This window comes from Drosophila tropicalis, unplaced genomic scaffold (assembly GCF_018151085.1).
Source record: "Drosophila tropicalis isolate 14030-0801.00 unplaced genomic scaffold, ASM1815108v1 contig_593, whole genome shotgun sequence".
Taxonomy (NCBI): Eukaryota; Metazoa; Arthropoda; class Insecta; order Diptera; family Drosophilidae; genus Drosophila; species Drosophila tropicalis.
Window position 1 is genome coordinate 5,080,188 of NW_027173070.1, and position 12,153 is coordinate 5,092,340.

Below are 12,153 nucleotides of genomic sequence, written 5' to 3' on the forward strand. Positions count from 1 at the left end.
GTGTCAGCTCTCTCAGACGTTTTTTGATATGAAATTGAAAGTGTTTTTGTATGCGAGAAAAGCAAAAGTTATCATAATTTCCATTTGATTGACACTAATCGTGGGGAAAATGAGGTAACCAACCAACCAACCAACCAAGCAACCAACTAGGCAACTAACTAGCAAGAAATTGAAATAACTTTAATTGAAATGCTCTTCAACTGAATACAAAGCCACTTTTGTTGACTCGAGGTCAGTCAGTCATGGATGCCTAGAATAATTACTCAATACTTTTTATTTTTTTGCAAATTTTTTTGCATTTCAATGTGAGAAGATCGCACATTTAGATAACTTTAGATGGGGATAGATACAGACATTGCCTCACATTTGCCGTTAACACAAACAAATTTTCCGTGTCAGATGAGACAAAAATCGTTTATGATGGACATGTGAAAAGAGAAATATACATATATAAAAGGATAAAAGGTGGAATCATAACGAACTCTTAATACGCTTTATAAGTTTGAAGTGGGCAAGGGGACGTTCAATTATTAAGTTGAACGGCTTGTATTTTGAATTAACTTAGAATAGCTTCCAGGAATTCTTACTATATGGTTCAGGATTCATTCATTTTTTTTATCAGAAACTATATAAGAATTCCAAACAAGAAAAGGATGCTCTTTTGTGAGCTTCTTTCAAGTTGAAAACCATTTCCTCGTTATCTTTAGACTTAAAGATAAAGATTTCTTGTTGAGTGACTACTCAGCTTAAATATCAGAAATTTTAGAACTCAGAAGCACTAATCATGATCATTTAGTAACTTCTACAATAATTTAGACTAAAACTAGTCCGTACAGCTAAGATGCTCGTGTGGCTTGGGCTTTAGTTTTTGGTCCAAAAGTAATACCCTTCTATTTATTTAGGGTATATATGAAAGAAAACAAAAAAGTGCTAACTATAAGATTGCATTTAGCTTGACTTTCAATTGTGAAATGTTTCCGAATCTCATCTCATCTCGACTATATAATATATATTTTGTGGTCTTTTAATTAGCATTTGGCATATAAATTGTTATTAATATTTAGATATTATTGCATTTGCTTTTCCGTCTCAATGGATTTACGATGTTGGAGTAGATCTCTTTTTTTTTCGAGTTATGCCACAAGCCACCAGCCTAGCCAAGCACTAAGCCAGTGAGCGTGACTTAACAATTTCCTTAGAGAGTTGCCAGATTGTTTTTCTTGGTTAACCCATTATGATCGATGGGGCGGTTACAATAAATTTCTTGTTGATGTTGCTTGTCTTTTAGTTTTTTGGCGACGCCACCGCTTTAAGTTGAGCAATGTGCGTAATTAAGGCAAAAAAAAAACCAACCTAACCAGTTGCCCAAGCCAAAGACATTCAGCCCAAGTAATTGCTGGTAAACAAAAAGATTCCAAAAAGATTCCAAAAGACAAAAAAAAAAAAAAAAAACGTTTTCATTGTAAAGTTTTGTTTCAGTTTGGGGTTTAGAGTTATTTACGACTCTTCAATTTGCCACCTGAGAGAGCAACAAATGAATCTGTTTTTTTTTTTTTTAGTTAGCCGCCCTTTTTTTCTACCTTCCGCTGCCTTTTGGATGTTTTGCCAAATATATATGAACATACAATATGTCCAAGTTGCGTGTCTAAGGTTAATTAGAGCCAACCCACAACTCAGACAAATTGTCGACCAAGCTCGACCTACTTGGAGTTGAGCAGTTGACGTTGTCTTTGGCGTTGGCGTCGAGGGGAGGAGGAGAATTGCAGTTCAAGCCCTTTCATATGTTCGAGTTGAGCAACCAAAATCAAACTAATTAACAACTAAATACACACACACACACTTTCATGTGATGAAATCGAATCGGTAATCCAATATTAGCCCACAAATTGATAGGTTACAAGAGATAGAAAGGCAAAATCTCTTACCGGGTTGTATGATGCAACACACTTTGACTAGTTAGCCATCTTAGTCAGACCTGCCTATAGTCGCCATGTCCATTTATTTGAGCCATGTCCTGTTTGTATATATTTTTAACTGTTTGCCAACGGCTCTGCCTTCTTCGAAATTGTTTGCTTAAGAGCCAAAGCCAGAGCAAGAACCCTATGGAAAGTGGAATAAGAGGGGAGAGTAAGAGTGAGGTAGGGAGAAACTAGGGTTCCTAAGTAAACTAACTTTTATATGTCTATATTTGTCTGATGGTCTGGCCTGATGTCAAGTGAATGCAATTAAATTCATTGTTTCAACTTTCTTCTTTTTACAGTTTCCTCGACGATTTGGACAGATTAGGCGCCAAGGATTATCAGCCAACTGAACAGGATATTCTACGTACTCGCGTCAAGACCACTGGCATTGTGGAAGTACATTTCTCCTTCAAAAATCTCAACTTCAAGTAAGCTAAAAATAATGTTATCTAATATAAGAATAACTAATTCGTTTTACTCTAGACTATTTGATGTGGGCGGTCAGCGTTCAGAGCGTAAGAAGTGGATACATTGCTTTGAGGATGTCACAGCGATTATATTTTGTGTGGCCATGTCGGAATATGATCAAGTTTTGCATGAAGATGAAACTACGGTAAGTCATTACTTAACTAATAGACTGAATGGTGTATTAACTATGCTTTTCCATTGTTATTTTAGAACCGCATGCAAGAGTCATTGAAGCTGTTTGATTCGATTTGCAATAACAAATGGTTTACAGATACCTCGATCATTCTATTCCTAAACAAAAAGGATTTGTTTGAAGAGAAAATACGCAAAAGTCCATTGACTATATGCTTTCCCGAATACACAGGTGCGTTAGAATAAACTAAAGATATAGTGAATATATTCAGATTATCAATCAATTAAGCTCAATCTACATATGATAAGCTTCTTCTTACATGATTTCTATCTCTGTATTTCTAGGTGGTCAGGAATATGGCGAGGCAGCTGCCTATATTCAAGCTCAATTTGAAGCGAAAAACAAATCAACCTCGAAAGAAATTTACTGCCACATGACGTGTGCCACGGATACCAATAATATTCAGTTTGTTTTCGATGCTGTTACCGATGTCATTATAGCAAATAATCTACGTGGATGTGGTCTATACTAAAGCAGGAGTAATTATAATAAAGGATTAACCTACAAAAGAACAAAATAAAAACAACAAAAAATTCAGAGAAGAGGTGAAGAGCTACCAACGAGATGAAAGAAGGCAAGCAGCATTACCGTAACGGTATTAAAAGAATAAAAACCAACCAAGAGGAGGAGCAGGAGCAGGAAAAGCAGCAGCAGCAGCCGCTTGAGGAGCAGCGACGCGCGGGAGCACAACTAAAACCCACCAGGCAATGATCAAAAAAAAAAAAAAAAAAGCAAAACAAAAAAAAAATGAAAAAAACCAAACAATATATAACAATGATTCAATTCAATGATGACAAAAGAGAGAGAGAGAGATGAGATGAAATGTAATTGATTGAATGAATGAATGAAATGAATGAACCAACACACTTACATAGCAGACAAACAGAAAGCAGGACATCATCTAAGCAAAAAGCCCAAAGAACTTTAATTTGTTTAACAAAAAAATGAAAATGAAACTAAAACCTATAACTAAAATGATGAATCGAGTTGGAAATGAGCTAACGATAAAGATGATGATGATGAAGGCAGCTGACGAGAGAATCAACAAACCAAATGCAAAAAGAAAATAGTTATTTGAAAGCATTTCCTATATATACATGCATGCATACATATACAGACAAAACATCTTCTCTATACAAACATTTTTGGGGCTAGGCAATGGAGCTCGGATGACCGAATCGATCCAGAGTTTTCCCCCTCTGCAGCATACACGCACACAACTACTTACAACAAGCCTTGGCACAAATCGTCGTTGTTGCTTTTCTTTGGTCTGAATAATTTTTGATAGAAACGTTTATAGTCTCGATCATATTTAAGTTTAAGTTTAGTTTTCCAATCGAGTATATATATATATACGATATTTGTATATTTAATTGTTGCAATCTCTTTATCTCTCTTGCTTAACTAACTCTATCTACATACAAATATCTCTCTACCCCCTCCCAAGAACTAACGCTCTCTATAATAAATTATTCATGCCATATTCACATCCTCTCTCCACACACACACACACATACACACACACCCACCCACATAAATTCAAATCCAACCAACCTATGAGAATGATGCACACACATTTTGCTGCATTTTTCATCATTTGCTTGTTTTAGTGTCGCCTAGCATTAAGTTGAAAGTAAAAGTGTTTAAACAAATAGCAAAGAGAGCAAAAAAACATAATAATAATAATAATACAAAAGAAACAAAAAAAACGTGTTGTCAGCGCGCAAGCAGAAAAGAAAATATTATATAAAAAAAAAACAAAAAACCGAAAGGAAACAAAAAATATATATTAACAAAAAACGGAAAAACACAACAACAAAACTTTAATAATTAAGTCTAATTTAAACAAAACAAACCATATAAATCTCTATCTATTGTATTTACCAAAAAACAAAAACGAACAAAAAAAACTAAAGAATTTTTTGCATAAATTCAAGTAGACCGGGCCACTTGACTAAATGATTAATCAATTGATTGATTAATGGTTTTGATTGATTAAAAGTATATAATGTAAATTGTAATTTGCCGTGTATAGAGAGGAGAAATTCACACACACACGCACACACACACACAAATACCCAAAAACAAAATTGTATGCATAATTATGTATTCTTTGTTTAAATTTGTTTGTTTTCGTTTTTGTACACTAATTTCTAGTATTTTATATATATTAATATATATATTAAATATGCAAATCAATGGCATTTACTACTACATACTACAGGCAAACTTTCGATATCTATATATATGCTACATATACATACATATATTCGTTATATACATGTATGATTTTTCCATTTATCAAAAACTGAGATCAAACGAACAAACAAAATAAAAAAAATTAGCTTACAAATCTCGAAAAAAGTATATATAAATATGAATATATATATATATATTGATTGATTGTAATATTTATATATATAACTAAAACAAATTGTAACATTTTGATTGTATTTTAGTGAATGGCATTTAAACGCACACACATACAAACACACACACACACAACACGCACATAGATTTTTTTGATAAATGCATACCTTTTACCCAATGGAGAAGAGAGTGTGAGAGAGTATATATATATGTATGTATATACATTCTTGATCTAGCTATGTCTGTTTGTCGTTAGTAGCTAAAAACTAAACTATCAGTTAACAAACACGATTATTTGTGAATAATAAGTATTAGCCTGGAATAAAAAGTGACTTGACTTCTCATCGATCTCCTCAAACTGGGTTTAGGGCATTTCGTAGTCGGCTAGCCGTTTACGTATACAATTTTTGTTCAATTTAGTCTTATTGATTGATTATAATTATGTTTACGATTATTATGCCGATGTTGTGTATACATATTTGTATTGTATTTCATAATTTTAGCTGCAATGAATTTATATATTTATATATTTAACTTAACGAATTTGTTTTCCTCTCTCTATCACTGTCTATATCTCTCTCTCCTCTTGTTTTTGTGTGCTCTTTGCTCTTGAGAAAAAATATCCAAAATTTATGTTTTATAGTTTTTAAGTTTAATTTATGGAAAAAAGCAACAACAAAAAAAAAAACTTAAGAAACTTAAATCACACACATAACAACCACACAACAAAAACAAAGAACTTAGTAAGGTTTATTAGCAAAATAATAATTCAAATAAATATTATTTGACAAAAAAAAAAAAAAAAAAACAACAAAAAATATTAACAAAAAGCAAGGAAAATTAATATTGAAACCAGTGAGAGAACAAATCGGTAAATAGTCTATAGCCGATTTCAGCATAATGAAAACAACTAATCTAACTTATAATGAAAAACAAAAACCAAGTCATGTTATAAGCATTTACGTCTCGAACCTCCCCGAAATGAATCCCTTAATCCCCTACAGATCCCCTTCTCGAAACACTCAACTCTCACTCTCCTCTACCCTGTAATATTTAATATTCCATTCAAACAAAACAAAAACAAAAAAACTTGTAAAATTCTACCTAAAAAAACCAACAAAAAAAAAAAACACAAAAAATACGAAGAAAAACCAATTTCAAATAAAAACTATTTATTCAAAAAAAAAAAAAAAAACACAAAAACAAAAAAAAAAAACTTGATAAAATTTTTTGAATTTCTTAATTTTGTTTTTTGTTTATCACTCACATAATAAATAATTTTACTTACAGCGAAAATTGTTCGAGTGGCCGGGCTGCTATTTGAATAAGAGATTCGGCATAGATATATGTAGATCGTATATATATGTATATATCCATATATATGTATATGATGCTCCTGCATTGCCCCAGGCAAATATGTTGGGCATTTTAGCTCAGAGGCGAGACCATTTTTACACAAAAACCTAAGTTGAATAATTGTATGAATTATATATGTATATATACACATATATATACATATATATACATATGTATGTATGTATATGTATATGATATGAAAAAAAAGGGAAAAGTGAAGTAAATCTATTTATGAGCAAATTAATTAAGCAAGAGAAAACCCCAAAAGGAAAAAAAAACCAAGTTATTCATTTACCTAAAACAACAAAACATTCTATATATATATACAAAATATATATAGAAATCAAGCAAATAAATTAACTAACATTTCTACAAACACACACACGCACACATACATACAAGCATATGTACTATATTTTTCTCGTCAAACAAAAAAAAAACACAAAATCTAACTATAATGAAAGAAAAACCTCCTCTACTCTCTCATTTCAAAAACATTTTTTCACTTTAACCTCAACGATAAGAGCAAAATACGAAAGTAAAGAATAAAAAAAAAAAAAGTTAAAGGCATTCATTCCATATATATATATAAATATATATAAAATAGTACTACAAATCTACACAAAACAAAACTTTAGCATTTAATATTCGTAATAAAAACAAAACAAAAAAAAAAAAAACAAACATATTAACCATTCTCCAATCAAATCAAATCAAATGACACATAATGCATACATATTTTTCTAAAAACCCAAAAACTTAAACATAAAAAAAAAAAAAAAAAACTGCTCATACAATAACTAAATCTTTGTTCTGCTCCCCCCTTCAACCCACTCTAAACCCTTATTTTTCTTCTTCTATACAGAAATCGCCGCACTTCTAAAATATAAAAATCATTCATTAAACAAAAAAGAAAATAAATGGGAAAAAGTAAAAACCACTATTACTTTAATAGCAGTTAAACATTTATAAGTGACAAAAACTACAAATACAATTTATGATGACAGGATAAATATATATATACATATGTATTATATATATGTTTACAGAGAGACAGAGGAGAGGATTTCAAACTGGTGGAGAGATATTTCCAAACCTAAGACAAGACCAATTCCCACATACATGAATATATACTTTTTTTTTTGTTTCAATCGAAGATTGTTGAATCCTAATCGATATATCCTACTTACATACATAGCTCTCAAAAATTCTAGAAATTGTATGAATCGGAACCAAAACTCATATATAGGTAGACAAAACATTAGATGTGTGTTGATTGATTGTTTGATAAAGTAATGCCAATTATTTTCAGTTCGATTATGTTTTTTTTTTTTTGGTTTTGTATACTCTTTCTTCTTTCATCCATTTCCCGCAAATACTTTCCCCCTCTCTTCGACACATACACAAGAGTGGAAAAACAAAAGTCAAATTGCAAAGTTTTCACATTTCTATATACATAAATGAAAATTGCAAATGATATATTGGGCAAAGTCGAATAAACCAAAAATTTAACTTTATTTTAGAAACTTTTCTAAAATTATAATAATGATAAATCGAGAGAGAAATTGAATCGTTGATTAAAAAATTTAATATACATATAATATAATAATAACTATATAATAATAATAAATGATATGAAATACAAAAGCAAATCTAAAAAACAAAATAATGTTTGTATGTAAAAGAAACTCAAAATGTTAGAGATCATCTAAAATTTAAATAAAATTAAACATTAAAAACAAAATAATAAAATGTTCAGGTTAAATTTGGGTTTTTGTGAGAAGACTAGTGCAAGAAATAGAAAATTCGACTTTTAGTTTAGTTTAAGTTTTTAAAATTTATTTGGAAATATATACTTAAGGTATTTCTATCTACTCGTCTATATAATGAGCTATTATGCGGCCAAGGGATTGGCATGTATAGTGACTCCATTGATTTTCTTGTCCACATGCGGACGATAGTTTTTGGGATTAACTGGCAGCTTTTCCAGCTCATCCAAAGCATCAAAACCATCTATAACACGGCCGAACAGAGTATATTTTAAATCTAAATTGGGTTGGGCGGCATAAGTTATGAAAAATTGGCTGGCATTTGCATTGGGTCCATTGTTGGCCATTGAAACCATTCCACGATCTGTGTGCTACTCAAAAAGAGACAGAGAGAATTGGAAATGTAAATAATTTAGGGTTTATTCTACAGCTAGAGTTTTCTTACCTTAATAGTCTCCTTGAACTCATCATCGAATTTGGTGCCCCATATAGATTGACCATTCTTGCCGGTATTGCTAGGATCACCAGTTTGTACAATAAATCCTTTAATATTCCTGATGAAGATGCAACCGCTGTAATAGTCGCTGGCGCACAGGGCAAGGAAATTTTCACAAGCCTTGGGACACGCATCGCAAAACAGTTCGATCTTTAGGTCACCAACATCGGTGTGCAACGTTACAGACTAAAAGAAATAAAATGAATAAAATTGGTAATTTTCTATGAATTACTATTTGTTTACCATTTTGCGTTAGTGTGACCAGTTTAACCGGCTTAGTGTGGTTGCTAGAGATGAACCACATTGCGATAAGAAATTTTTGCTTTTACTGGTTCTGAAAAGTAAATAGTCGCAAAAACTGTATAGATTTAGTTCAAAAATAAACGTTTGTATTATTTATTTATAAACAAATTCTTAAAAAGTTTAATATGATATATTTCAAGTTATGTTTCGTAAATATTTTAGTGAACCGAAAATATTATTTGAACCAGTTCTAAGGCCGATTTAGTATATTTTTGGTTTTGTGAGATTTTTAAATTAATTCGAGCTCCAGCTCCTCTGTTTGACCTTATAGCGGGCAACACGGCATTCGCAACTCTCCATCAGCCTAGCCAACAGGTGCTAGGATTGATCTGTCGCTACAGCCACAAAATGTCATCACCAGTTAAAGCCAAAATCGGGCCAAGCATTCTAAATGCCGATCTGGCCAATCTCTATACGGAGTCTCAGAAATTGCTGGACAATGGAGCAGACTATCTTCATTTGGATGTTATGGATGGCAGCTTCGTTCCGAATTTGACCTTCGGCCATCCGATGGTCAAGTGTTTGCGAAACAATATCAAGGTATGTAAAATGTAATCCTATACATACTATGTAAGTCTCAAAGCTGACTTATCTTTTTCTCATTTTCAGACAGCGTTCTTTGAAACCCACATGATGGTCAGTAGGCCAGAGCAATGGATAGCTCCCATGGCAGATGCGGGAGTGAATCTGTATACCTTTCACATAGAACCAGTAGAAGATGTTTGCAAGGTCAGTCGTCTAGTTCAGGAAGCTGGTATGAAAGTGGGACTTGCCATTAAGCCAGGCACCAAGGTACATATATACACATTTGATTTGAGGTTAGGTTGGAGTTTGATCTATTTATATGGCTTCACATTTCCGTGCAGGTGGAGGAACTTACTGAGTATATGAGCATAGCTGATCTTGTGCTTGTGATGACAGTAGAGCCGGGCTTTGGTGGCCAATCATTTATGGCTGATATGATGCCGAAAGTGGAGTGGTTGCGTCAAAATTATCCCAACATGGACATTGAAGTTGATGGCGGTGTGGGACCTAAAACCATTGAGTGTTGCGCCAAAGCGGGGGCCAATATGATTGTTTCTGGTACAGCCGTTGTCGGTGCCTCCGACCAGCGCAAAGTAATGGATGAAATGCGCAACGTTGTCCAGAGTTATTTAAAGTGAGGACAATGGGGATTATATTAAGGCGTAAAGTGTTCCATCACCTAAATTCCGTGTTTAAAAAGACGAAAAATTAATTACTAAGTGCATACTAAAGAATTTATTAAGTTGTTTGCATTGCCCCTTTACCAAGCTAACTTTTGTTTTTATTTCGTATATCGAAGCGGAACAGAGATAGCAATAACAAACAACATCTGATCGTAACTAGTTCACTAATCAGCTGCTGCTATTGTCAACCGATAGCATTCGCAGTCTTTAACGGATATCGATATCTTTACCACCAACTAATATGTAGATTGTGATCGCTAATCGAAGCTTTTCTTTAAAATGTCGGTTTTGTTTGTGATAAATAATACAATGAAACTTTTGGGTATTGTGTTTTATATTGCCTTTGGAAATTGATATTCATTTAACGGTAAGTGTAGTATCGTTTGATCCTTGAACCCAGAAAAATATAAATCATCGAGGTCGGCAGCCTTGTCCTGGTCCTTAATTATTTTATAATTCTAATTGGCTATAAAAAATACAGCTCCTGTTTTATTAGTAGGGAAATTTTGAAGGATCGCAGCAAAAAGTGTAACCATTCACTGCGTTATCTGGCAAATATAAAGGACATTGCACTGCACTGCAAATGCTCAAAACTGCAGGTCGTTCCCTATCAAATGAACTATTGTATGTCAAGAAGACATACAATCCGTTGCCATTGGCATCTTTGACCACTTTGTATGTCCACTCGGGCACGGGAATTTTGTTGGCGTTGTATAAGCAAGCAGCTCTAGAAATTCCTCTTTCATCCGTTAACATGAGCGTACCGATTCCTCCAGTTTTTACACGAAACGGCGAATTCTCCGGAACCATACGACGCACCCATTCTTCGATTAGCCTCCAATTGCCATCATTGATTGATTTAATTTGAGGTACAATATTGAGATAACGAAAGGTGCTGCCCATTTGATCGATGAAAAGGAAATCGGCCGAGGCCACCATATGACCGCGATTTATGATGAGAGCTCCAGGACCAGGCAAATATGTCTGTGCTTGGCCAAAAATATAACAAAAATTATTGTATATCCTTTGTTTCATATAAGAAGCTGCCTCGGCAGGAGTTAACATTTCATCGGTAAGGAATTCCACCCACGGGCGACGGGGAACTGCGGATTTTCAAAATTCTATTATACTAAACTATGTATAGTTTTCTTTATTATACTCACAAAATGTCTTATAATAGACATCACTCGTAGAGTAGAGAACGCTTAGAGTGTTTGTATCGAAGCAAGTTCTGTAAAGTTCCAACTGTTGGCCCTGAATGACATAACCTACTGAATACATTGTGGCCGGACATTCATTATCCTTAATGCGTGTCAATGAAGTGGGCATTGGATTAGAACAACTCATGGGTAAAGGTTCGGAAAATCGACCATCATCCTGACACTTAGTTTCTATCACATCTGAAGATGAGCAGAACATGTGAAGAGTGACTCCTGTGGGCACAATTTCCAAGCGTTGTAGTTGATAGTTTCCTTTTGCATCGCGATGGGTAAAAATGCGATTCGTCCCTTCCACCATATTTCGCGAAATTGTACAGTCGCCCAGACTAGGAGGAAGAACTTTTGTATGGATTTTTGGGTAAAATTAAAATAGTTTTGCTCAATTAAGTAATGAGTTGTTTACCTTTAAAACAAATAACCATTAAAATAATTATCCTAAAATTATCCATGACAAAAAAAAAAAAAAAAAAAAAAAAAAAATTATAATAATTTAGCTTAACCTAAAAATTTGGAATATGGACCAAAAAGATTAAAGCTAAGACTACATTGTCATTTGAATTGTGTACTTATAGAAAATAACCCAAATTTTTGGGGAAGCCCCTTTAAGCAGCTGTTGGGTTGCATCACTAAATGTTATCGATTGCTTTATCGAACAGAATCTTAAGATTTTATTTTTTGACTTGAAAACATTTACATCATTTTGATGTCAATATTTATCTCGTGTGTATTGGTTTCTCTGCTTAATTTTTTGAAAGCAATTTTCAGTATGTAATAGATTTGAGTCTACTTTTTTGTAACTTGATACCCTT

At 33.1% G+C, this 12,153-nt stretch overlaps 4 protein-coding genes across 6 annotated transcripts in view; 2 read left to right on the forward strand and 2 right to left on the reverse strand.

Annotated features, from left to right (window-relative positions):
* The window catches only part of Galphao (G protein alpha o subunit), a 28,101-nt gene extending 21,486 nt beyond the window's left edge, over positions 1-6,615 (forward strand). For all 3 annotated transcript variants that reach the window (XM_068291429.1, XM_068291430.1, XM_068291431.1), the window contains 4 exons: positions 2,261-2,389; positions 2,445-2,574; positions 2,640-2,793; positions 2,907-6,615. In XM_068291429.1, coding sequence (XP_068147530.1) covers positions 2,261-2,389; positions 2,445-2,574; positions 2,640-2,793; positions 2,907-3,094 — 601 coding nt within the window. In that variant the 3' untranslated portion in view covers positions 3,095-6,615. The remainder of the gene's footprint in view (positions 1-2,260; positions 2,390-2,444; positions 2,575-2,639; positions 2,794-2,906) is intronic.
* Positions 6,616-8,159: 1,544 nt separating this feature from the next.
* Positions 8,160-8,960, reverse strand: LOC137577866 (peptidyl-prolyl cis-trans isomerase-like 3). Its single transcript, XM_068291432.1, has 3 exons — positions 8,857-8,960; positions 8,563-8,799; positions 8,160-8,488 (listed from the first exon to the last, which is right to left on the reverse strand). The coding sequence occupies exons 1-3, from the start codon at positions 8,857-8,859 to the stop codon at positions 8,243-8,245; spliced, it is 486 nt and encodes a 161-aa protein (XP_068147533.1). The 5' UTR covers positions 8,860-8,960; the 3' UTR covers positions 8,160-8,242.
* A 191-nt stretch (positions 8,961-9,151) lies between these two features.
* On the forward strand, positions 9,152-10,443 carry Rpe (Ribulose-5-phosphate-3-epimerase). Its single transcript, XM_068289434.1, has 3 exons — positions 9,152-9,456; positions 9,526-9,708; positions 9,783-10,443. The coding sequence occupies exons 1-3, from the start codon at positions 9,265-9,267 to the stop codon at positions 10,077-10,079; spliced, it is 672 nt and encodes a 223-aa protein (XP_068145535.1). The 5' UTR covers positions 9,152-9,264; the 3' UTR covers positions 10,080-10,443.
* Positions 10,444-10,616: 173 nt separating this feature from the next.
* On the reverse strand, positions 10,617-12,043 carry LOC137577971 (uncharacterized). Its single transcript, XM_068291574.1, has 3 exons — positions 12,039-12,043; positions 11,288-11,670; positions 10,617-11,227 (listed from the first exon to the last, which is right to left on the reverse strand). The coding sequence occupies exons 1-3, from the start codon at positions 12,041-12,043 to the stop codon at positions 10,617-10,619; spliced, it is 999 nt and encodes a 332-aa protein (XP_068147675.1).
* Between the last annotated feature and the right edge of the window lie 110 nt (positions 12,044-12,153).

Bases quoted from the DNA above. Each gene is read 5' to 3' on its own strand.
- LOC137577866 (XM_068291432.1), bottom strand. The intron at 8,489-8,562 runs GTAAGAAAACTC...CTTTTTGAGTAG, and splicing joins AGTTCAAGGAGACTATTAAG to CACACAGATCGTGGAATGGT.
- Rpe (XM_068289434.1), top strand. From the start codon at position 9,265: ATGTCATCACCAGTTAAAGCCAAAATCGGGCCAAGCATTCTAAATGCC. The intron at 9,457-9,525 runs GTATGTAAAATG...TCTCATTTTCAG, and splicing joins GTTTGCGAAACAATATCAAG to ACAGCGTTCTTTGAAACCCA. The intron at 9,709-9,782 runs GTACATATATAC...ATTTCCGTGCAG, and splicing joins CCATTAAGCCAGGCACCAAG to GTGGAGGAACTTACTGAGTA.
- LOC137577971 (XM_068291574.1), bottom strand. The intron at 11,228-11,287 runs GTGAGTATAATA...GAAAATCCGCAG, and splicing joins TGTCTATTATAAGACATTTT to TTCCCCGTCGCCCGTGGGTG.